Source organism: Protopterus annectens, chromosome 8.part0, assembly GCF_019279795.1.
Source record: "Protopterus annectens isolate FY-2018-M chromosome 8.part0, PAN1.0, whole genome shotgun sequence".
NCBI lineage: Eukaryota > Metazoa > Chordata > Ceratodontiformes > Protopteridae > Protopterus > Protopterus annectens.
The window spans coordinates 1,416,812,288-1,416,839,531 of NC_056741.1; the positions used below are offsets into that span (position 1 = coordinate 1,416,812,288).

Below are 27,244 nucleotides of genomic sequence, written 5' to 3' on the forward strand. Positions count from 1 at the left end.
GGATATGGAAATGTTTTGAAAAAATGTGGAAAACAATAAACATGATAAAGATAAAAAAGACTTGTATCACTCCTCAGACTTCTGCCTTTCATGTTTTGTACCCTTGTTCCCATATCTTAAAATGTGCTGTTTAAATATGTTGGTTCCCTTAAGGTACTTGGGATAATATTGCCCTGCGCCTGTTTAATTCATGGCTCCCTATCAAACTGTCATGTGTTTTCTTTATTTTGTGACATCTGATGGATGTGTTTGTTTGTTGTTGCCAAAAGGGCACAGTGCATACACTTCCCATATTCAAGGCAGTATTTTACCTGCAACTAACAGAGAGAGATACTAAGTTGTCTTCTACTGTAATTTCTTTTCATATCTAAGTCGGTAATATGGCTACCTTTTTTTGCTTCTTTAGCACCCTGCTTTCCTACCTTTAGATACCAGAAGAAGGAGCTTTCCTATGAGATGTGTAACTAGGTCTAACTTATGCCTGTATGCAGTGAGGGCTTCAATTGGTGGAATTAGGAGTGTTGCAGTTCCTGTGTAATGTATTTGTTGCACATCTAGCTTGAGCACAGCTGCATGTAGTGTTGTAGTGTGAGTGGCGATCTGTGGCACTGGTTGCATTAGTGTCACATGCATGCTTGTGAAAAGTGTAAAATATGATTGTTCCATCTGTACATTATAACCAAAAAACAATCTGGATGTAGATTTTTTTAGCATGGTGAATGGTTTAAGGGCTGGACACTTTAATGTGTTGTGGAGACTTTGGAATGGTTACAATAGTTTTGTACAGAGGCTTCTCAAAACTGTACACTGTGACTAGTCACGAGCACTATAAATATATGGGAGCCCTACACAATCCTGAAAGCCCAAAATCATGAGATCAAAATCTTTAAAGTTCAAAATACTGAAAACTCAAAATACTGAATCTCATATTATTGAAAACACACAGGATACCAACACTTACTATAGTCCCACACAAGTACATACAGGAACATATTACCCTTCAATTATAAGCAGAGGGGCAAGCACCCCTGTACCCCCCATGTAGGGGGCTGTGCCCCCCACACCCTCTGCTATTTAAATATATCAACTCTGAGATTACACTTCCCTACTGGGTTCAGTGATAACAGACATACAGATGTACTCTAAAGGCAGGATTGCCTCATGGTCAGGCATTTTATTATTGAGACTCCTGAAATTGAATAAGACCAACTTGATGTGATGTTGTGTTTGATTTGTTGGCTAATTTGTCAGGGCCATTATCCAGACTGGGCCTAAAAAGGCATTATAGGAGGCAGCAAAGGCTTACCAGGTAGGCAGAAACTTTGGCATGAGACAGTTGTCAAGCTTTGCATCCCAATATGACACATAATAGATTCCCTTGGAATGATACCTGCTGTTTAGCCAATTACTGAAATCAAATATTTTCCCTTTATACTACAGCATCATTCTCTGAGAAGGAAGGATTCTGCTGAAGATCAAGGTGTTACTTGTAACAGTAACATGCATGAATAGTTCTGACATGTATCTTTTCATTCTCTTCAAAGTTTTGCATGCCAAGTTGTTTACCCCAAATGGAACCTCACTATGTTTTGATCATATTTGTTAGGTATATGGGCCTTTAGGACCTTGAGATATCAGAGATCCTGGCACCTAAAAGAAAACTCACCATTGTCCTGCTTTTGTCCAGTCTTCTGAGAGTTGAATCAGTGAAGTGCTTATATCTCTCACAAATAAAGTACATCAAGCTATGTAAGAGTTCATTGGCTATGAGCACTAGTCAGTTGCTACACTGAGTGAAGTTACCAAGTGTTAAGAGTCTGGTAATACAGGGAAGATAAGCTGTCCTGCAGGTAGAGAATTTTTATGAGTATTTAATAGACATCCACAGTGGTCAGATAATGTTTAATTCTAATTTGCATAATTTACATTTTTTTTGCTAGAGATGTACTGTTCTACTCATTGTAATAACATGGAGTGGCTATCTGGTCATATCAGTATAAACTAATTGCTTCTAACTGCAATGAAAAACTGTTGCTTGCACTAAATGATGGAAATGCAGTGTAAGCTGCTTTTAGATGCTGTTAGAGAATGCTAGGTGTGGAATGGATGTGCAGCATGTCAAACTCTGCAGTTTGTAACTGAGAGCGGTACTGACTGGGGTTATATGAGCAGACTTAGAAACAGAAAGTGCTAGCATCTTTCGAGAAAAGGCTTCCACACTTTGCACGGAATAGTGCTTACTGTCATATAAAGAAGCCAGAAAAACTGAAAAAATAACAGTGACAAATCAGCCTGGGCTTCAACCCCTTACTGGAGTTAGGGTTGGGTGACAAGAGGAGCAACTGCCCCAAGTGCAAAGTGTTAGGGGTCATGGTCAGCCGGTTTTGCATTTGTGGTCACATCTGAGTGTTGTAGTGCTCTGTGTGTGGTCTAAACTGTTAAAAAATCTTTCTCCTTTTTTTTTTTTTTTTTTTTTTTAATAAATACCTAAACATTATAGCACTCTTTTCATGCAAATAGTTTACTACAGTTTAAAAGAGGACTTTGTTTTGTTTGAGACATTGGGTTGAAAGAGGGTGGGGCAGTGGAACATGGTACTGGCACAGGGTGCTGGTTGAGCCAGCTACACTTCTGCTTCAGTCAGTAATGTTTATTCACCAGAAACCACAGTAAATTATTACTTGCCATTGAATAACCACTACTAGCTCCTGGATAGCTTATATGCATGGCCCAAACTGGCTCTAACTGCACTACTTTTCTGCAAAATATAAATTAAGCAGGAAAATACTCTGAATTTAACATTAGGGAGTTCTCAGCGGTACTATTCCCCTAGAATTTGCTGAACCAGTACTACCACCCTTTCATTTACTGAAGTTCCAGTTCAGAGTCTCCTTGTAATGTCACATTATCTGTGTACAGCATCTTTGTTGATTTGTCCACTCCAACCAGTTTGCTAATCTAGTCCGCCAATAGCATGAACAGCTGTGGCCTGAGAGCTGAACCCTGATGCAGGTGTACTCCAATGGAGAACCTCTCTTAGTCTAAATAACGTTACCAAAATATAATAGATAAAGAGTAGTAGTAATGCAATACATAAAAGAAGAGTAGATAAATGCACTCTACAGATGGATGTCTTTCAGAGGGAGCTTCTGAACCCATTTAGAGTATTGTCATTAAGTCTAACATTGGCAAGTCTGATTAAGAGTAAATCATAAGCTACTAAATCAAAAGTTTTAGAAAGATGTGAGAAGCATAGGCGCCGGAAACTGTTGGAAGACTCGGGGGGGGGGGGGGGGGAGTGAGAGGAGCACTTAGGTTCATAGGTTCATAGGTTCATACTAGGCTATCTGCCCTAGGGCATTTATAAGCCTAGCCAGAGTGTGTTTGGCTTTCGCCACCCATTTTAAATTAATTTTGCTATGCCTTTTTTTGAGGTTAGTATACTGTGCCTCTGTCTAACAGTGACACAGAAGTGATAGCCAGGGTAAACCTATGATCTCCCATCCACTCATCAAGATTCCTCTTGAAGAGAGTCAATGTGGGACTCTGCCTAACCTGGACTGGGATTTTATTCCAGAGTGAAGGGAGCCTCTGGGTTATGAATCTGTCCCTCCAGCATGTCCTATTTATTTCAGTGCTGAGGTTCAAGTCTCTCGAGCGCGTAGCTCGATGGGATTTGGATTTTCTGAGGTGCAGCATGTCCATTAATTCTGGGTTGGACATGGCTTTATACGTCAGGCACAGATCGCCTCTGAGCAGGCGGTATGCCACTGAGTAGAGCTGGACTTTCTTTAACCGGGCAGCATATGGCATCTGTTTGAGCCCTTTGTTCCTCTTGGTAAGGTACTTTTGGGGTCTTTCCAGTTGCTGCAGGTGTCTGGTAAGGTACATCCCAAAAGGGGCATTGTACTCAATTATGGGCCTGATGAGGGATGAGTAAAGAGGCACGATGACCTCCCCTGATCTAGATGTGAATCCCTTCATGATTAGGTGGGCTATATAAAATGTTTTTCTAACCACTTTGGCCACGTGGTTGTCAAATGAGAGATTGCTATCAACTTGGGTCCCCAGGTCCCTAATGACTTCTTCAGTACTTAATGGATTACCACCTATGTGGTAATTTGTGGGCACTTTGTTTTGCCAAGGGGATGACTATACACTTTTTGGCGTTTAGCTTGAGGCCATGGCTCTGGCACCAGTTGTCTGTTTCTATGAGGCCCATTTGGAGGATGCTTGTGTCGGCTGGAGAGTTGATTATGGCACCCAGTTTGCAGTCATCTGCGAACTTGGTCAGCCACAGTCCTTCCGTGTTGGCCTGTACCGCCGAGAAATATATACCGAACAAGAGAGGTCCCAGGACTGAGCCTTGTGGGACGCCACTTGTAACTGGTTTGGAGTCTGACATGGCTCCAGCAATTCTAACCATGTGGGTTCTGTCCTTGAGCCAGTTTGCAACCCATCTAGTGACATAGGGGTTTATATTTAAGCTGGTGAGCTTATCAATAATGCCTGAGTGGGGTATTGTATCGAAGGCTTTTGTGAGGTCCAGGTAGGCTGTGTGGACCACCTTCCCCTCGTCAATGGCCTTGGTGACTGTTTCAAAGAAATCGACCAGGTTTAAGAGGCAGGATCTGCCCTTAACAAAGCCAAACTGGGTAGGATCCAGTGTCAGTGTACTCAGTTATGGTCCTGATGAGGGATAAAGAGGCACGATGACCTCCCCTGATCTAGATGTGAATCCCTTCATGATTAGGTGGGCTATATAAAATGTTTTTCTAACCACTTTGGCCACGTGGTTGTCAAATGAGAGATTGCTATCAACTTGGGTCCCCAGGTCCCTAATTACTTCTTCTGTACTTAATGGATTACCACCTATGTGGTAATTTGTGGGCACTTTGTTTTTGCCAAAGGGGATGACTATACACTTTTTGGTATTTAGCTTGAGGCCATGGCTCTGGCACCAGTTGTCTGTTTCTATGAGGAACTTTTGGAGGATGCTTCTGTCGGCTGGAGAGTCGATTATGGCGCCCAGTTTGCAGTCATCTGCGAACTTGGTCAACCACAGTCCTTCCATGTTGGCCTGTACCTCCGAGAAATATATACCGAACAAGAGAGGTCCCAGGACTGAGCCTTGTGGGACACCACTTGTAACTGGTTTGGAGTCTGACATGGCTCCAGCAATTCTAACCATGTGGGTTCTGTCCTTGAGCCAGTTTGCAACCCATCTAGTGACATAGGGGTTTATATTTAAGCTAGTGAGCTTATCTATAATGCCCGAGTGGAGTATTGTATCGAAGGCTTTTGCGAGGTCCAGGTAAGCTGTGTGGACCACCTTCCCCTCGTCAATGGCCTTGGTGACTGTTTCAAAGAAATCAACCAGGTTTAAGAGGCAGGATCTGCCCTTAACAAAGCCAAACTGGGTAGGATTCAGTGTCTGTAGGTCCCCAATATCTTTATTTATGAGGTCCATGATGATCCTTTCCATAGCTTTGCAGACCAAGCTAGTCAGGCTTATGGGGTGATAGTTTCCAGGATCCGTTGAGGCACCACCTTTGTGGAGAGGGACCACTGTTGCTGTACGCCACTCTTTGGGTACATATCCTGTAGTAAGGCTGAGATTGAACAGTAGTTTTATGTTTGGGTTTAGCTCTTCTTGGAGTTCATGTAGGACGCAGTCCGGGACACCGTCTGGTCCCATTGATGCTGTGTTTTTTGCTTTGGAGAGGACAGCTCTTACCTGAGCATCTGAGATGTCAGGGGGGCAGCACTCTGCTGGGATAGATATTTGCCCTTTTGGTGGGAGAAGTTTGCTGAACCTGTCAGCTAGGATGTTGGCAATGTCTGTGGGTTCGATGTATTTTTTGTCATTTTGGACTAATTCTGAGCATATCTGGGAATTCCCATCCAGGTTCCTAACATAACTAAAGAAAGCCTTGTGATTATCCTTAGTGTCCTGTGCAATTTTTCTCTCGAAGCTGGCCTTAGATGATTTTATGAGTGCCTGTAGTTTTTTGCTAATACTGATCAGAGATGCCTTCCCTTTTTGGGATTTTTTTCTCTATCATGTAGTAGCTTCTTCCTTCTATTGTATAGTTTGTTTATGGCTGGGGTCCACCAGACAGGGCTTCTGCCTTTGGAGGATTGGGTCTTGGTTTTATTTGGGATTGCATGATCCATGCATTCCTGAAGGTGTTCATAGAATGCATTTATAAAGGATTCTGCGGTCTGGGCCGTATTTTCCACAGGCTCGGGGGCTTTGAGGGATTCCACCTCGGTTTTGAGAAGTGTGAAATTTGCTTTAGAGAAGTTTTTCACTGTGGTTTTCTGGGCAGGGGGTGGGGTTGGGATGTGAATATCCAGTGAGATTAGTTTATGATCTGATCTTACCAGTGAGGGATACACTTCTAGTCTGGACCATAGAGTCCCCATGTTGGTGATGATCAGGTCCAGTATGTTTTCCCCTCTTGTGGGAGTGGTAACAAATTGTTCCATAGAATTTGAGTTTATAAATTCTAGGAACCTTTGGGCTAGGGTGTTGGAGCTAGAGTAATGCTCCCAGTCTATGTTTGGGTAGTTGAAGTCACCCAATATAATGGTGTTTGGAGTGACCTTCATATTTTCCAGTGTTCTCAGGAAGGCCGAGTGGGGTTCCTGGGTTTGGGAGGGTGGTCTGTAGCAGGCTATAAACTGGAAGGCAGTTTTACCCACTGTTAGTTGCACATGGATAGTCTCTGATGCTTCGTGCTGTGCCACCAACCTGGAGGTGTGGGTATCTTTGATGAATATTGATACTCCCCCTCCTTTTGTGGTTCGGTCCAAGTTTTGGGGCTGAAAAGCATGGTATGAGGTATAACCTGGTAGTGCTGGGGTGCTCTCGGGAGCCTTGAACCAGGTTTCTGTTACTGCACAGATATCGATGTTCTCCATGCTAAGAAGAGTTTTGAGTGCATGCATCTTGAGGTTTAGACTTCTGGCGTTAAGTAGCATTACTCTTAGTTTCTTATCCCTTGTGATACCTATGGAGGTGGGTTTGTCTTTTGAGCCTTGCCTAAAAAAGGCACTATGGGGGAAGCAAGAGCCTTTGCCAATATCCGAAAGCCCAGGGGTGACAGGTGCAAGCCGTCCCTAGCGAAGCATCGTGGCTTGTCAAGCATGTCATCCCAGGCTGACAGGCATTGGATCCCCTTTGAATGACACCAATACTTAAGCCAATTGTTGAAATTGATCATCTTGTCTTCATATTGTGGCATCATTCTTGGTGAGGGTAAGATGCTACTCAAGGTCAGGGTCATACTGGCCTGGGATACATGCTCAGAGAGCTCCTCTATTTCTCTTTTCATGTAGTCCAGGGAGGTACATCTCAGGTCATTCACACCAGCATGGACAATGACCGAGTCATATTTGTACTTGCCTTGGAGTGACCTGAGTGCTTGTGTTATGTGGCGGATCCTAGCGCCCGACACGCAGCTCACAGTGACCTTCTTGTTCAGCCTGGTGAGCGGGATGTCAGTGTGCTTGACGATAGAGTCACCTATTACAAGTGTATCAGGTGTGTTGTTTAGCCTTAAGGGCTGTGACTGTTCGGCACACTGGCTTTGTGAGCTATGTGTTGCATGTGTTTTGTTTTGGGGTAGCGGTTGCTTGGGTGTCTGCTTTGGAGGTCTCTGCTGCTTAGGCAGATTTTTATTTAGAGCCTCTGAGTATGTGTTTGTGTGTTTATGTGTTTGGTTTGCTGTCGTGGTAGGTCTATGTGAGACTGGAATTGTAGTGAGTGTGGTTTCCTTCTCCTCCTGACTGGTTACACCAGTACTAAGTTGAGAGAGCTTAGCCTCCAGTTTGGCTATATGGTTGCATCTCTCACATGTGTTGGAATTTGTTGGGAGGAGGAGAGGGTTGTCTGTGTACATGAGGCAGTTGTAACATTGCCTCAATATTCCCAAATTCACCAGCTGGACCGGAGAGGAGATTGACAACTGACCTTTGGACATGCTAGAATAGTATTGGGAATTCCTTTATAATTGAAAAAAGGGCCAATGGGGAACAAGGTACTCAAGGGGAGTTTGTGAGGGTGTAGTGCTTTTAATTTTTTAGTGCTGACTTATATAATTGCTTTAGTGAGCAAGTGCCAGGTAACTTAAATGCAATGTGTTACAGGTAACTTAAATGCAAAAACGACAAACAGTAACTTTCTTTCAAGTAAAACAAGGAAATAAGTACAGTAAGCAATGCAGATATCACTAGGGATCCACAGAAGCACTGAAAAGCCGCGTTTTAGGTGGAATTAGCATTTCAGGGAAATAACAGGCAAACAAACAACAAACATACAAACAAAGCTAGATTCAGCAGGCCTGGATCTAGTCTATGCTACAGCAAACAAGGTGTACCAATTTCAGTAAGAAACTGTTCAAATATGCAGGCACTATAAGCCTTTAACCAGAAATTCCCAGCTCAGAAGGGCAGAGTCCAGCCTGTCTTTATTTCAAAATTGTAAACAGTAAAATGCAACAAGTTTAATAGTAAAATGCCGCATGCCAACAGAACTGAGCAACATGGTGGCCGGACATAAAATTACAGTAAAATCACTCCGTTTACACATGATACAGTAATAGTATAGGCATTCAAAATAAGCTAAGTAGTAAAATCTAACTATCACAGGTTGAAACAGCACAGCGGCCGAACACCGATGAGAGCACTCAGTACCAATTTAAAAGCAGTAACAGCAATGTATTCTAGTAAGCTTTTTAACAAAATCAGACTAAGTCAATCTGAAACAGTGCATTTCAAAATTGTAAACAGTAAAATGCAACAAGTTTAATAGTAAAATGCCGCAAGTTTAACAGTAAAAGGTCATTACTTCCTTAAAGTAATTAAACCTACAGCTGCACACTAAATAGGAAATGACCACGGCAGTATACGTAATTTAGTAATAGGTAATTTAGTAGTAGTAGGTCTTGTATTGGTATGAATTTTCTCAAGAGTATGAAATCTGAAACTCAAATGTCTGTCATTATTTTCTAACTTCAGTTTTTAATGATTTGCCACTAATTTATCAGAAAACCACAATTTTATGAAAAACGGACCAAAAATGTGATGCAAAACTATAAAATAGCCACACAATACAGCTGGAAACCTGTCAAAGACGGGACTCTTTTTTAGTATTAGTACTGTTAAGTTGAGAATCTGACAAAATAAGAGAATCTACATACATTTCTGAAATAAAAATAATCTGTAACTCTGATAATTACAATTATTTATTAATTGTAAACCCTCCACGCGTTTCTTCCAAAATTGCCATTTTGTGGAGGGATTATTAGAGGGAGACAAACATTTTGAGCCAAAATTGGGGACAGTTGAAAGGTTTGGATATACCTAAATCTATAAAGCGATTTATTTGCCCATACCTCTCAACCTCTTAATGCAGGAAATCTGGACAAAGCCAAATATATTGGGGGAACAAACAAACAGTACTAAAAATTGCTCTTGTGTAAACTTAGACAGTTGATAGAATAACAGGTCTTGCTTTAGCATGCATTTTTCTGAAGGGTATGAAGTCTGAAACTCAATGTCTGTCATTATTTAGTGACTTCATTCCTAAATGATTTGCCAGAAACCCACAAATTCTATGAGGAATAAACCGAAAATAAGAAGCAAAAATCTATTCATTCTGTGAAAATCTGGACAGTTGAGAGGTATAGTTCAGCTGAGAGAATTGTGCGGCAGAAATCCTACATGACAGACTTAGCTCCTTAGGTGTGGACAATAAGCCTCCCGTCCAAAAAAAAATGAAGATCTAGGAGAAGTGATTGCTTTAATCTGGCTTCATCACTTTCAGTAGCATTCAGACTCTATCAATGAAAATATTCAGTAACAAAAACTGTTTGTGCTTGTAGACAGTTGATTTAACTGGTTCCTAATCAAACACATCCAACCAAGAACTGGGAGGGGTGTACCTGAGCTGATCAGATAATCAATAAACACCTTCCTGATTGTACTAAATTATATTCCTTGTATAATACAGTACAGTTGTTAGAGCGGGTTAGAGGGCATTTTAAATTTATTGTTTGAACATTTTTCCAGTAAACAATGAAACAAAATGCATGCACCAGTAATGACAAAACTACCCAATTCAGAACATTTCCATCATAAAAGTCTACTCAGACCTCTACAATCCACCAGTATCCGTAAATATGCATAATCTCTGCAGAAGTAAAAGTCATCTAAATAATTCCACATTAAAGAGATCTGTAACTGATAAAGAAGTTGCTGCTAGCAAACAACTTTATATTTCATTGTTTCATCTACAAATAAAGTGGCCGTTGCTCTTGAGGAATAAATTGCCTATGTTACATTAAAAGAATGATAAGCCAGTAATATTACAAAAGGGAATGGATGGCAAACTGATAACAGGTTCATAGTTACTAGGTATCTCCACCAAAGAGGACATTCTGAGGACTGCAGCATCCACTCCCTTTAAAAGTACAACACAATACAGTATCAGCAGTGCATCTACATACTGTGGGAATAGAACCCATAGCCTTCTGCATCAAAAGCAAGAATTCAACCTGTTATACTATTAACAATGCAAGCAGACTCAGCATACATAAGCAGCAGTAAACTTCTCTTCCCCCGAAGCTCTCAGCTCCTTGTAAATTCCACTCGACACTCAACTGTATCTTTCAACTTTGCAGAACAAGAAATCTGGAAAAAGACAAAATTTATGGGGGGGGGGACAACAGCCTAAAAACCAGGGATACATGTTAAACGTTGCTTGTATAATCTTGGAAAGTTGCTAGAACAAAATGTTGTGTTACTACCATCCATTTCACTGCCAAGTCTTGAACCCAGCACCCTATGCACTACAGTCAAAGCAACATAGCACTATGCCAGATCAGCTGTTTCTTGAAAGACAGGAAGACTGAAACTTAATTTAGTGAATTCAGTTCTCATAATAGCTCTCAACCTCTTAGCACAAAACACCTGGACAAAGACAATTCAGTTCTCACTATAGCTCTCAGCCTCTTAGCACAGAAAACCTGGACAAAGCTAATAATGAGGAAATACAATCCCAGAAATAGAGAAACATTTCAAATATCGATCTTATAAACTTAGAAAATTGCTAGAATAAAAGGTTTTGTGTTACCATATATTTTCTGAAGAATATGAAGTCTGAAATTCAAAAGCCTGTCATTATTTAGTGAATTCAATCCTTCCCTGATTACAAAAATCCAGAAAACCACAGATTTTATGAGGATCAAAAAAGAACAAAAATATGAGGCAAAAACCTGGACAGTTTTCACAAGTGGTGGTGGGTAGGGAATTCAGGATCTTACTACCTGTACCCAAGATACAGACTTTGAGCCTGAGTGACTCTAGCCACCAGGTATATTTAACTGTGGCATTACACACACACACACACACACACACACACACACACACACACACACACACACACTTCCCTTGCAGCTTCATTGAAATACAAATTTCCCTACCTCTACATTCCCTTGCAGCATCTACATTCCTGGAGATGAACTTTCCCTTCTAAGAAATACAAATTCCCTTTCCTTGCAGCCAGAGCCAATCACTAGCTATCCACATACGTGATGCCTTGTATCCCCACATATGTGACTGCAGACGTTGCAGTCCGATCCCATTCCAGTCTATGCAGTTACAAACCACATAGACTTCTGGGCCTCAGTGTACAGATGCCTTTTCTTCATAATCCGGACCGGTTAAGCAGCAGTTTGGATATAAGAAACCCAGAACTCACCGAACACGCATGCGCAGTTAGTTCCGGGACTCACAAGCTAATTATCTTATTTTTTTAAAGTTCTTTTTTCAATTTTACAGCTGGGGGGCTGCAGTCCTGAAGTCCAATAGCATGACCTGCCCCTGGCAAACTGATAAGAGGTTCATAGTTTCTGGGAAATTCCTCCAAAGGAGGACATTCACAGGACTGCCAGATCCACTTTCTTTAAATTACAAAACAGTACAGTATCTGCATACTGTGGGAGTAGAACCCACAGCCTTCTGCATCAAAAGTAAGGTCACTACCTGTTGTGCTACTACCAATGCAAACAGACTTGGAATAAGCAGCACTAAACTTCTCTTCCTCTGAAGGTCTCAGCTCCTTGTAAAATGTTTTATTTATTTAACATTTCTTTACTGAGAAAGTCCGACTTGGAACAAACAACTTTCAGCAGAGGCCCAGGGAGAAATGCTCCAGATACATGTATTTGTAACATGGGAGGAAACCAGAGCACCAAGAGAAAACCCACACAAACACAGGGAAGGAGGACATACAAACTCCACACAGAAAGCACCCCAGCCAAGAATCAAACTAGAGAACCTCTTACTGTGAGGCAACAACACTACCACTGCATCATACACTTAACACAACTACCGCTCTCAATTTCACAGCAGAGGAAATGTGGAAAAAGCCAAAATTTATTTTGGGGGGGGCAAAGGCCCAAAACCAGGGACACATTTCAAATATTGCTTGTATAATCTTAGAAAGTTGCTGAAATAGTGTTTTGCATTACCGAAAAAGATAGAAGACTGAAACTTAAAAGGCTATCATTATTTAGTGAATTCTGTTCTCACTGATTTGCCACAAAAAACACAAATTTTAACTCCCTGAATCACAAGTGGTGGTGTGGGTAGAGAATACAGGCCCTTGTACCTAAGGTTCAGGGTTTGAACTTGGGTAATTCTAACCAGCAGTTATAAGTAACACACACACACACACGAAAATGAAGCTTCCTTACTGCATAAATAGAAAATTGAGCTTTCACCACTTAATAAATAAAACCAGCTTACCGTGAGTGTTGACTTTGGCATGAGTCCTCCATTGGGTCGTTCTTAAAGAAAAACTCCCTCCGTTGGGTCCTCCTTAAAGAAAAACACCATGTTGTTACAGATCTTGCAGCTATAAAAGTGTGTGTGGGGGTGCTCCCTACCCCTTTCCCTTCCCCTATGGTTCCGGCCACTATGGTGAGAAGATTGAGGTAATAAGTCGCTGTTAAGATGAGACGAGATGACAGGTATCACCAAAGGATAACAGTACAGTATCTGTGCTGTCCCCAAGTGAAAACTATGCTGAGTTGGTGACAGTTGATTACTTTTATTAAGTAACTTAAGAATTGCTTATAGATATAATTCTCCAGGATTTTGGTTAGCAGTAATATAATGGCTCTGAGTCTTACATTTGCCAGGGGTATGATCTTGGCTGCCTTGATGGATGGGTATTATATGTAACTGTTTTCACAGTGTGGGAGCTCATTACTTTTATATAGCCATATTTATAAGAATTTCTATTGGATATACTATAATTTTGGCAGTCATATGTAGGAATCATTGTCAGGGGCTATCAGGCATGTAAATATAAGGTACCAACACCATAGTTATTCCATTAAAATCTAAAATTAAAGTTTCCATGCTGATCTCCAGTCTACAAATTGTTACATAAATGCATTAGGTTTTACAGAATTACATACTTAAGAATGCATAAAGAAAACTTTGGGACAGCTTCTTCCTGTAAGGAAGTCTATTGGTTAGTTATGTATAATTTAGCTAAAGCTTAACTAATGCATTGATCTCAACAATCTGCATAAAATTGTCTTTATTGGATTTGCCAAGATGAAAAATTAAAATTGCTTGCTTCCAAGACACATTTTCTTTGACAAAATTAAATAAAAAAACTGGAGATATTAAAAGACTTGGGGGTATTCAAAAACTATTATAATGTTGTGCAAAGCCCTGTTTAACAGAATCAGATAATTAATTAAACTTTCCTAGGTTGACAGTATATAAGATGGATATTCAAAACGTCACCATGTTACGTAAAACGTCATGCAGTGCTAATCATTTTAAATAGCCCCTCTTGATTTTTTTTATTAATGTGTAACTATGAATTTTGAATAATAAAACACAACTAAAATATAGAGTATGTCTTAATAGTGACTTCCACATAGACAAGACAAAATAAAGTTGGAGTAAAAGGAAGCTGACTTGTGTGGGATGAGATGAGTACTGGCAAAATATGAACTGAGTATAGAAATAATTTTTTGAATGGGGTATAATTTATAGCATATTTCTAGAGTACATCTGGTCATTTCAGTGCGCAGACATTTCTTCTGGATAAAACTATTCCTTTCTTATGGGTAGTGTCTAATATACAGAATTACACCACCATTAAAGAGCTAGGTATAGCAATTTAAAATGTTTACCAGTGCGTTTCTGCCAGACATGGAAAAGTATAATTTGTAATCCATTTAATTCTACAGAGAATGTCTAGTCATTTCAGACATATCAGTGTGGTCCATTATTGAATACAACATCTATTCTGTAGCCTTTACACAAACCACTTGCAACAACTTGAAAAGCTACAGTTTCTTACTAGAAGAAGCATATGTTTGGCAGACTTGAGCTATTCATAAAGCCTTTGGAAACTGTCATTATATTTTCTTTGTTAAAGGTTACATAGAGAAGGCCTGTGCCTGGTCCTTTTAGCCAATGTCTGTGCCACTTCTATCTCAAAGAATGCATTCCAGAAACATAGTGAGGTGTTAACACTAGATCTGGGAATATAATATTTAAAATGAATGCCAATAAAATAAAGTGAGAGCTATATTAACAATACATTTCAACAGTATAGAATAAGCTTTCATTTACTTTCTGGAGAAGTCAGTCATTAACTTCTTTTAGAAAAAATCTTAACATATATAGGAAGAAAAGGAAAGAAACATCAACATGGGATAATGGCAGACAAGCTTCTTTAAGACCAGTAGGTTGTAAGCTTGACACTCATGTCTATGAAACTAGTAAACAACATAATGTTCATGCAAGGTTGTCACTATCAGTTTTCAAGCCTCCTTTCTTCACTCCTTAAATAAAACATCTCGTCATACCATGGCTCAAAGTAGAGAGAGGGTGTACTTGAAAGGGGAAAACTTGTTGAAAACGTCAACAGAAACAATATTATAGATTGCTAATAGCTGATCTGGAACATCTACCATAGGATTTAAAACAAATTATTCATGTATGGGAAGAAGATCACTTCTACTAATAGTTCTTAAATTTCTCTACTGACCGGATCAAAATCAGGTGATCTTACATGGGGAGCTGCACATCACCATGGACTAGGTAGTGGTTACATCTTGAGAATGATTTTTATCATCCTAGCTGGAAGTCAAGTCTAATGAATGTTCTCTAATATGAGTCTCAGTGAAAAATTACCTGGACAAACCTGAATCCCTACCTAATAGAAATTCTTTTGCAGAAACCATTGACTTGTCATTACTTTTAAGAGACTTTAATATCTGGACCAAAACAGTGAGGAACATTAGTAATGAAATTATGCAAAACCTGATAGTCTCATAAGTGTAACTCCACATTTCCTGACAGGCAGTAAATGAGAATAAACCTAGAGTTAGTCACTGTAGCTAAAACATATTCATGTTGGTACCCAGACTACACATCTAGTCCTCTTCAAATTGGCTCCAACAAAACAAGTCACTGTTACAATAGTTTGATCCTACTTATTGCACTTATAACGATGAGGTCTGTTGTAGAACATTCACAACAAGATGGAGAATGAAGAATTCAGCCACGTTTGTGTTATAAAAACGGGGTCAGTAGTTATGAACTGACCTTTTGTTCAAACACAGCACCCAATACAGGGCCATTTTAGCGCAGGTTCCATCAGATGGCCTTCAGCAGAAAAACTTCCTAGGCATACAGCACCAAATCAGAAGGATTCACCAGAGGATGGTGCAAAGACACTGAAATAAAAGTTGGTGCCTCACCTCACATCATTTCCTTGTGGTCAGTTATGGCTTTGCTTACATGTCTCCATGAAGAAAACATAAACCCTGACACACAAAGAATAGTGAACAAGAGCAGTGAGGGAATCAAAAGAGACGACCATCCATCAGCAAATGATCACAAAACTCTATCAGACATCATAGCCACTGTATATTATCAATCAATATCAACAACAGAAATGTACAAATGTACCAAGCAAAACTTTCCCAAAAGTTTTCCAGCATTACATTTTCATATAACATCTTGTTTCTCATTATAAACTTCCTGATTTTCTCATAAATGCTTGGGGTTTAAGGTAGTCCGTTATTAACGTATTACTTTCTCCACAGGGGCTTGTTCTCAAGCATTAGGATTTTCAGTTCAACAGTGGGGCAGGATTGCAACATGTGCAATATATCAACTTTTCTAAGGTACCACCATACTAATGCTAAAAGAGGACTGCAGTCTCATGCATTGCAACCATTTCAGTCCAGTACGGACCAATCCATTCAATGCTTCACTGCTTGCAGTCATTCATTTATACATTTTATTAGAGAAAGTATTCATATATCTGACTCTTAGGCACTTGTGAGCTCCATAAACTTTCTTTTCCAAAGTTAAAAGGGTAGCAATATGATTGCTGATACTGTTCTGTAAAACTTCAACAGATTTGGCATTTGATATTCCAGAAGTTATTACCCAATTAACAGTGGTCCTTCATGTAGAGTATGTGTGACTTCTAGTGGTCAGTCAGCAGATGTCTTGAGTCTGTTCATGACAAATAATATGGTCATGTGCCATATCAGTCAATGTTTAGGTCACCAGGTACTGTGATTCCAGAATTAACATGTTCAGTGACCCACCATGTTGCTGCCATCCTCTAGGGATGTCCACAGTGTTATGTGCATGCATACCACCCATAGGATATTTTTGTTATTGATGGACAGAGTTATATTTAGTAATTCCATGCCCTGAACTGTGTTGATAACTGGGTAGTGATCAAGATATTCAGCAAAGACAGAGAAAAACAGGGATTCAGACATTTTTATTGCATCTGGTTATGTGAGTCGCCCAGTGTTAAACAATAGACAAACAGAGGCTATCAGAATCAAGCCATGGACTACAAGAAGAAGCTTAGCAGCAGATCATAACTTTATTCCTGTGCAGTAACTGCCAATTTCCTTAAGTGCCACAGAGTAGATGACTGTGAAAAATAGGAGGATTTCAGAGAGATGGAAGAAAGCATACCTTCAGGACCTGTGTGAAGGCATGCCTGTTATTGGTGGTAATACCGCTGATGAAAAAAAAATATGTAGGCAATGTAGTGCATCAAGGAGATGGAGAGTGTAGGATGTGTTTGCTGCTAGGCTGGAGTGTAAGTCTTTACCAGAGGAAATGCCCAATGTGGGAGCAGGCTTTTAAGTGTGTTATCCCTACCGTGTCTCCAGCAAGAATCCCACAAAGCATAATATAAAAAGCTTTTACAGGACAGCTATGCAAGTCCACTTTTGAGGATGAGGTGTCTTGGCCTTGTAATGACCAAAAATACTCACACAGAAAAAGAGTTTATGTGTCAAAGATTGTACACGAACATCTGATACTGTAATGAAACACAGTGCAACAGCTGGTGCTGCAATACTGCACAATGTATTTAATAATTTAGATACTACTTCTGGCTTTGTGTTCTCACAGTCAGCATTGTCGTAGATGCATTTTAAAAGGTAATTGTTTTTAAAGAGACTGATCACACCTCTAATAGACGCCACAGTTCGAATTTTAAGTAGCGTTATACAGCCTGAGATCAGAATCCATTAACGTCTGTCGATTGCCATTTTCATTTCATTTACTTATTTATTTATTTCACGTATCACAGTCTGTTAGCACCACTACCTTGTGGCTAACATTGTAATACATTGTGGCATGCCAGATGAAGAAATAAATGAATAAATAAACATCTGAACCAAGAGAAATTATTCCATTCTCATTTTGTCTTCTGGTTTAATCACACATATATAACAGTTTTTTTTCTTAGAGCTTCACAGCAAATCAACATAACATATTGGTTCATTTCTATACAGGTTAGAAACTGCCCATGATTATTGCTTGTAATAAGCCTGACATTTGTCACAATTACCATCAGTTCCCACCTGTCTATATTACTGGCATGGATGTCAGCAAGAGTTAAGCAAGTGAGCTGTGAACTTAATCAAACCATCCTCCCTTTAATTGGTGGCACACTCATCTGCCCAGGTGTAATTAAAGTTTGATTAAGACACAGATTTTTATTCTTTTGGTGTACACTTCAGAATAAGTGTGCAGAGTAGTAGTTTGCAATGATCGGTTAAGATAGTTTTTTTTTTTGTGGGACACTAAATTTAAGAAGATTAGTTTTTCAGCTGAGACTGTATAATGGAGAGCAGCGGCACAGGACTGAAGGTCAAGGCTGTGAGCTCTAGTGAACTTTTTCTGCAGTCCTCAACTTGTCTCCATTTGTTTAATGTGCAAGTCAAAGCAAATCAGTTAACTGGTCACTGCTTGGTCACACTCTGAAAAGAAGCACCTCTACTTAGAGGATGTTTACAGTAAATAAATAAATAAACTAAAATAAATAAACAAGCACATTTCAAACCGTAACTATAACCTTGCAAGGACACATTTAGGCACCTAAGTTTTTACAATTTTATTTGTTGTTTAATTTTTCCTTTAACGTATTGTTTTCCTCAAAGCATTTATAGTCCTTGTCTTTTTTAATCACGAAAGTCCAGCAGCGTCTTTTCAGTGGAAGATCAAAAGGTCTAAAAGCTACAAAAGAAATAAAATGTAGAAATGCATTGTGAGAAATAAAAAAAAAATCTAGTTTATGAAAAAATATATAAACATGTGTTAAGTTACAGATTGTTCAACCATTGTGAAACTATGAGAAAGGAACAGATACCATGTAAAGTTTTGCAGTGATACAAGCAGTATTTGCATATATACACCTTGTGTCTTTGCAGACTCAGGCAAATCAGTTATCAGCAGCACTGATATGTACTGCATCTTGCAGCCAGCATTAAAGTACATTATCGATTATACAAGTTAATGTCATAAGAACGAGAGATGGTGTACACTACATGACTGGCAAGTTGTGGATTTCTAATAATCCTCCGTAAATGAATCGAGGGTAAGAATAACTACATATATTGTAAGTCAATATTTTGATATAAGGAATAGGCCAGGAAGACTATAGTAGGGGAGACAGGGAAGGAACAGCACCCAGTACCCTGGAAAGGTGAGAAAAGTTGTACAGTAGTGTAGAGAGAGAAGTGAGGAAGTAGTAAAAGTAACGGAAGGTGCTATTAGATCAGGTGACATGGGAACAACTGTCCTCTCCATCTTTTCTAAGTCTTTCAGCCTTCATAAAATCAGGAATGGATAAAACCTAATAGATCGTAAGTAAAAGGCAGTTTTGCATCTTAGAAACAAAGCTAGAGAAGATGGTGGCTTCATCATGACTATGGGAAAAAGAATTTTATTTTTGGAACAGTTTAGTTGGCCTAAGATTACAACATGGAATGTGCCATGGACTGATCAGTTTTACAGATGGATATTTATTAGGGTAGTAGAGAGTACTGTGGAATGATTTATAATGGATTAGTTTTAAGAGTGCCATGGTCAGGCCTGAGGACCCCTTCACTTATATGGTTAACAAATAAGAAAGTTAAAAATAGTTGAAAATGCAATAAGGAAGTGCAACAAACCAATATCTCACCAAAAATAAAAAATATAAACTAATATTCCATCCACAACAGGGGACGACTGACACTTTAATTCAGATAAAATAAAACACTAAGAATGATGAGCGGTTTCGTCTCGTAGATGAGACTTCAGATATGATGAAGTCTCATCTGCGAGATGAAAGTGCTCATCATTCTTAAACATTTAGGAATTGATGATATAACCTATAAACAGCTGCAAGACTTTATATCATTGTGGAATCCATCGCAGAAGAGTGCCCATTTTCGGGTCTCTCGATTGATTTCCTGGCACTCTGATACAGATGGAGGAAGCCTTAATTGTGACCCAAGCGTTTGGGATTTGATCAATGCAAGAGACATGAAGGGGTAGGGTATGCTTGTCCTTCCTAGGGGACTGGAAATGGTGGTGTATATTTGCAGGATCAGCAGGTGATGTGAGCTTCATGTTGGAGACCACAAAGACCACTGCTGTTACAGGAGGAGAGGCAAAGCTGCTTGGAGGGAAAAGTGCCATTACTAATGGTAGGTGTCACCATCTGAATTAGCCCATCACATTCCTTCACCAATGCTTTATTGAGTGTGCTTGTGGGAGTTGGCGCACTAATAGTAAAAAAAAAAGATTTATATATATATATATATATATATATATATATATATATATATATATATATATATTGTTGTTTGTCTTTTGGCTTTTCCCAGTAAGGGATCGCCACAGTGGAACTCCAGTCTACTAATGATTGGCAGTTGTTTTTTTTTTTATGTTGTCAAGTTGCCAGCCCGACACCCAATCTTCAACAAAGGCATGCCCATTCAATGCATGACTTTCAAACGCCCACTCGACCGTGGGGAGGACATGCAGACTCCACACAGAAGGCATTCCCAACCCAAGCCAAGAATCGAACGGGAGAACCTCTTATATCTCACCCCTGACGGCTTTCTTAATAATGGCCCATCCTTGTCTACTTTTGAACTGGTGATGCAGAATGACTAGGCTGACTGACTAGGATGGGCAGGTTGAAACAGAAGGATGTTTGTTAGCAGATCATAATTTCATTCCTCACTAATATTCACTTTCATAAGCATCAGTCAAGGATGGCTGTTATCCTGGAGGGCAGGGCTGTTTAGTAGGTACACCCGTAGCAGAAGTGAGATATTGTAAATGGCCAGCTTATTGTGTAACTTCCTTCTGAAGCTTAGCCAAGTGCATGCAGGGGTTAGGGCCAGCACAGCAAAAAAGGCCAAAGCAACCCTAATGCCTTCCTGAATAATGGCCTCTCACAGCCATTGTTCTACGTCATAACAGAGAGTGAATGGCTCCTTTGTTTCTGGGGCTCAAAATCAGCAGGAGTAGGGGACAAAAAAGTAAAAATAAATAAAAATACTTGTAATCCTAGTTGTACATTTGTGTTAGTAGTGTTTACGTTATGCAAGCCAAGGACACATAGTCTGGATTCTTTCAGTCTGTGTGTGTTATTGTTGTTTTAGACATATAAAACTGTATTAACCTCAGCTCATGCGTGAGTATTATCCAGCTTTTTGTCCGTACGACTGTTGGATTGTTGATAGCTTGCTTTATGTTTTAATAACATCCCATCAGCCCAGAAGAAAGAGGTTAAACAAAAACTTGACCCAACATAAAGGCCACACCAAAACAGGTACAAAAAGCGCTACTTAGCATGTTCCAGCGTCTCAGTCTGACCTATCTTTTGGACATCTAGATTTTTCTCATACTTGATTCATAGTATTATCCAAAAGGCTAATATGGGGGCATTTTCCTGTAAAGCCATTCCTGCCTTTACTATTGCAGATAATTGCTGCAGTCACAGTCTTCCAAACATGTGAAAAATCCCCTGTGGTTAATTTAATGTTAAAAACATAAACTAGTGTACTGGATCAGATGCATGATATTTTAAATTCTCATCTGGCATATAATCTGGACTAGCAGTTAGACCAGGTTTAAAATTTTTAGTGAGAAAAATAATTTTCTCCTCTGAATTTCAGTGGATTAGTAACTGTGAAAGTTGCTGAAACATACAATATGACTAAAGAGATAACTCCTATATCTAGTTAATTGACCAAAGGCCTTATAAGTATCTTTTAGAAAGCCTAGGGGAAGCTCGCTCATTGTATAGACAGTTTCCTAGGTACTTACTAAGAGTACAGATGTTTATATCTACATATTAAACTGAGAGTTTGTCGAGCAGTATATGCCTAAATAACATATCATGAAACTTTTTCATTTAATGAGTTTTGATAAGCGAAATAAATGTGATATCTTTTGATATGCACAAAAAGGCATCATTATTTCTATGAAGGGGTTCTGATTTATACAGCTGAAGATGACGTTGAACAGATATACATATTATTTGCAAGAAATGCATGTTCCATCAGATATGCTTATTGCTAGTCATATAAAAGGATATATTTAAGTGTCTTTAGCTTGTGCTGTTCTGTAGACATTATCAACATGCTTGCTTATGTTGTTCTTCCATGTTTAAAGTGGCGTTTATGCTTGTATAGCAGGAATACGTATATGCTGATAGTAAATTTGAAATTATTGTAACATTTGCTGTTACAAAAGGAAGACTTTTGTGGCACAGTGTTGTTCAAGAATAAATAAAGAAATGAAGGAAAATGAATAACGCTAACGTGTAGTACATCAAACCTGGTAGTTACATTACTGATACTGCCTGCAAGGACTATTCTGTAATACCTCCTTGCAATACTGTATATTGCATATTGATGCAAAGACTGGGGAATTAATCTGTGTTGATGGCCATGGGTGGTAAGTTTGTGTGGCCAATGTCCAACTTGCCTACCTTGGTGAGGAGGGTATGGGTTTCTGTGGCACAATTCTGCCCTCTAGCAGGGAGTAGAGAGCATAGCATTAGTGTCTCACTCAAGCATATGAGTGCACAGAGGAGAAAGCAGATCATAATGCATCAAGGGCTTGGAGCATTCATGGGTGCCTGTTTGTATCATTACATACTCCTCCCCTTGGGGAAGTCTAGGGCATAAATAAAATTCCTACAGTTAAGAATGGATGACACAGACTTTGGATGTCTCAGTCTCCTCTCCTGCCCATTAATGATGGAGAGATGTCCCTGCTATGACCCAACATAAGTCCTCTATCACCCTCCTAGATGCCTCTCTTCCCCCTACTTCTTGCACCACCACATTTCCTGCACCACTCCTTCTAGGGTGTCTCTTACTGCTTCTCCCTCTAATGTGAATGACTGCACAAAAACCTATTTTAAAAATGCACATGTCTATATATATAACATTACTGTGTGCTCTATTTGTTGAATTATTGAGCCTACTTTCTACTAACTATAACACACTCTGTGTGTTACTTTGATCAACATATAATCATTTTTGTTATGTCCAATTATCGTAAGGTGTCTCAATGTTTTTTTCCATCAAATGTGAATGACTGCTCAAAAAACTCTCTTGTAAAATTTTACTAGTTTGCGTATACATTATTGTGTGCTCTCCTGTGCAACCTATTGTGCCTGCTTTCTACCAACTACAACACAAACTGTATGTTACATTAGTGTATTGATCAACATGCAAAATTATTCGTGATATTTCTATTTATTGCTTTAAATACTGTGATTTGTGAAATGGTGTATTCTGCTTTTTAATTGTATATTACCTTTTTGACTGGAGCTTTTCTCCTCAGGTCTCCTCTGAAAATGGGCCACAAGCCCAGAAGGACCAACCTGGTTACCAAATGTCAGTAAATAAATAAATAAATAAATGTTCTGCCATCTGTAACCTAAGATTGGCAACTGTGGTTCAGTGGATAAACTGGTCAGTTGGGGTGGAATTTTGAGGCAAGTAAAGGTACAGACTGTCTACTGATAATTATTCTGGCCGCTGGGGCCAAAAATATTTAAAAAAATGTAGCTTAATTATGGTACATTCATTCTGATTGCAGTAACGTGTTCTGCATCCTGTTGGCAGTCAACGCTCCTGTACAGTATTGATGCATGCCTCGGCTAACAACTGACAACCTTCTGCAGTGTTCTGACTGGAAAACAAATATGGAATAACTTTATTTATTTTTATTTTTTCATTTAATAGCATGTTTGTTTGCTAGAGTATTGCATTGATTTCATTAGACCACTTGCAGACACAACCTGGGTGTTTCTTCTATGACATTATATCTGCTGTGTGGTACCTTGTCTCATAATAGGTGTGGGGCAAAAATGTAGTTTAACACTATAGTTCTATACTTTCAGAACTAAGTACTGTATTAACATTTTGACAGAGTCTTGCACTAATAGGTGCTATGTGTATATCAATGCCCTACTTGCAGAGGTGAGGTGCATTAGCAGAAAAATTACACTATTGCCTTACTTAGGACTCTTGAGTGATAGGAGTACAATAAGAAATATGAAGCAGTACAACACTGCATTTCTCCTTTGTGACTGCATTCAGTACACAACACACACACACACACACACACACACACACACACACACACACACACACACACACACTGTAAAATGGAGTTTAAAAAGTATTCTGAAAAACTAAAGGAAAATATGTGTCACATCTTTCAAAGGCAAAAATGTTTTCCCCTCTAAATATGCTGTGAAGTGTAAAGACATTGATTATTTATTTATTTAACATGTGTTTACCAGGAAAGTCTGAATGGGCTGAACAGGCCCATTTTCAATGCTAGCCTAGAGAGAAAAGCTCCACTACAATTTTGAAACATTACAACAAATATAACAAGAAATTGATGAATTGAGGGAAGTAGAATGATTGAGGCCCCTTTATCCGTCCTCTGGTTTTGATTTTGGTGTTGTTTCTATACCTTGTACACCACTTTTATAAATATATGGTGTTTGACAGTAGTCAGGTGCACACAAGTGCACAGACTCCCACTCTGGTAGACTCCTTCTGTCATGCTAACTACACCAAAACTGATACAAATGTATCTTTGATTGACTTTATGGACTTAGGGGTGAATGCAGCATTATGATATCAATCCAATGATGTAGTACTGTCTGTAGGATTACAGCACATGTTTGGCATGATGTGCATATGATAAAGGAACAGTGTGGATGCTGTGGTTAGTAAGTTATAAAGGTCTATTCCATTTAACATTTTTTCTCCATTTTTGGTTATTAGTTTTTTTTTTGTACCCTACATAAACAAGCCTGATGTCTCCTCTATCTGCACCAGATCAACCCATTTGTTTTGTGGTTGTGGGAGCCAGGAAAGTAAGGACAGACAAGAGCCATACTATCCATTCATTCCTTAATGGGTAATCTCCGAGGAGAGCAGCCACTTAATGTGAGAATCATGTGATCGGGAGTGGGCCAGCCTTGCTGGTCCTTCAGGGCAGTGTACCCTCTCCCCAGATAGCACTCTCCTCCACAGTGGTTCTTCCAAGCTCCATTATATCTACCTCTAAGGGTTCACCTCAGCTCACAGTGCAATTGCACATGGCAGTGTGGGCTTGATAGGCCCAAGCTCCACAGCCGATACTTAGTGCTTCCACTGGTGTCACCCATGTGCCCATGTGGAAAGTCAGAGCCATCTCCCTCCCCTTAGGATTGACATTATATTATACCTCTATGCCACAGAGCAGCTGGTTATTAGTTTTCATACTTCATATGATATTTAGATGGACATTCACACTATAGAAGTTGTTTTTCAGTATTTTAGGGTTAGCATTTAGATTAGAAACTTAGAGTGAAGTAAGGAAGAATAATCACATCGGCTTTGAACTGAATAGTTTTGAGACAAAAATCTTGCTGTTTTGTAATACAGCACCTCATAACAGATGCTAGAATGCATCCTTAACCAAATATCAACCAAATGATAACACCTTTTGCTATGTTTTCAAATTTGTAATGCTGGATATGCTTTCAGTGTTCACAGTAAATGATCATAATTGCTTAGTTTCTCATAGAAATCAAATATTTGGAATACAGAAGTAGTGCTAGATTGAGCATCAGTGATGCACTGAAGATTATTTGAATAATCTGGTGTGCTGGTGTGCAGCAATTTACTTTTGTACTCTCACTGAGAACACTGTTTACAAATTCAGTTTTTCCTGATCCTAGAAGCAGCACATTTTGCTTGTTTTTTCCATACTGTCCTCATTTCTCCCTGTAATGTTAACACACCCTTTGACTTGTGTTCTGGTCATGCTCTTTGTTACCTTTCTTTAGTGTGAGATGGGTTCTCTTTTATAGCCTCAGACTGTATCCAGAAGTGGCCTATATTCCAGTTATATGACCTTACATCCCCTTGTTTGGGGCTACAGTCCTCTAATACCCTGAGCTCCAATTCTGTATTGTACTCTGTATGCATTACTTTCCCTCATTATGTTGTTTAACCCATTCTAGGATATGGGATGTAATTCTATTTTGTGTAAAGCTGCACCTTTCCCTTGATTATGGGTCATGAATGTTTGTCTTTTGCTGGGTTGTGTCCTTTGCTCTTATAGTAAAGGGCTTCTTTCCATATTCTTGACTGTCACTCATTTCCATATTCTTGACTGTGGTTTTCTCATACTGAGCTATCCGTATGCTGTTTTACTTTGTTCTGATTTGAACCCCCCCCCCCCCATTATAGCCATCATTCCCTTCCACTAATATGGACTGAGGTTCTTGTGCCCGGTTTAGGCTATGTTCCATCTCCTTGCACATGACTGCAGTCTACTGCCTTGCTGTAAGATGCAGTCCTTACCTTCTGGGCTGCTTTGATTGTTTATATTTTGTCTGACAAAGGATAGCACAGTAATTACTGTCCACTGTTCTTTGCTTGAATCTAACATAACATGCATTTCCCTTACTTTACTCTGGACATTTATACAATGTTCTTTTTTTGTATGAGCACAAACCCATTTCTTGCTACTGGTTGATGGAGCTCATTCGCTTGCTCTAGATAGTGGTCCCTTCCATCACAATGGGATGTTATTGCTTCTGGAGCCCTGAGACCGTAGTCTCTTTCAAAACTTAAATCTGTGGTATTGTCTTCTTTATAGGCATTTGTAGTGTGGTTAAGGAATGAAGTTTCAATTTTGTTAGAGTGCCTGTTACACAGTGAAATTAATTTTCTTTCATATGATAATAACTTAATAGAAGAATTGTTTTTTTTTTTTTTTGTCCTTGTTCCAGTTATTGTATCTAACTGCTGTTTTCTTTCTTTTATTCCCTAGGAATTTTCTACACTTCATTTTGAAAATCTTGTGGATGAGCGGGTTAATATTTTAGCATTCTCCCTTTTTAATCATTCCCATGCCTTTTTTAAAGAGTTTGCTCAGATCCTTAATACATCTTGGCAGGAGAACTGTGATCACATTCCATACAGTGGCCCTGCGGTAAGTGAAAAATGACTAGTGAAATAACGTATAAGTAATTCAGAAAATGTATTGTTTGTTTACTGTAACATTTATCACTGTGTTCCAGAATAGGGAATCCCCTCCTGATGTCTATATCTGTGGACTTTTTCCTAGGTCTGTGTTTCTTTTTTCTGTTATGGCTCCATGTTCTTTTTGAGTTTATGCTTCTATCATGTACTCCATTCTTCATTCTTGACATCTAACTCCTTCCCTGGTATTGACCTATGGCAACTTTCTCCACTTTGGACCTTATGGCACCTCTCCCTGACTGAATTTGTGGTGACATTGTTATTCTGTGCTCCTTGCCAAGCTTTTAACATAAGGTGTATTTGCAACA

At 39.3% G+C, this 27,244-nt stretch overlaps 1 protein-coding gene across 1 annotated transcript in view; it reads left to right on the forward strand.

Moving 5' to 3' along the window:
• The window catches only part of GRIK4 (glutamate ionotropic receptor kainate type subunit 4), a 5,029,336-nt gene that overhangs the window by 3,942,081 nt on the left and 1,060,011 nt on the right, over nucleotides 1–27,244 (forward strand). Inside the window, exon 11 of the mRNA XM_044081017.1 lies at nucleotides 26,725–26,886. Coding sequence (XP_043936952.1) covers nucleotides 26,725–26,886 — 162 coding nt within the window. The remainder of the gene's footprint in view (nucleotides 1–26,724; nucleotides 26,887–27,244) is intronic.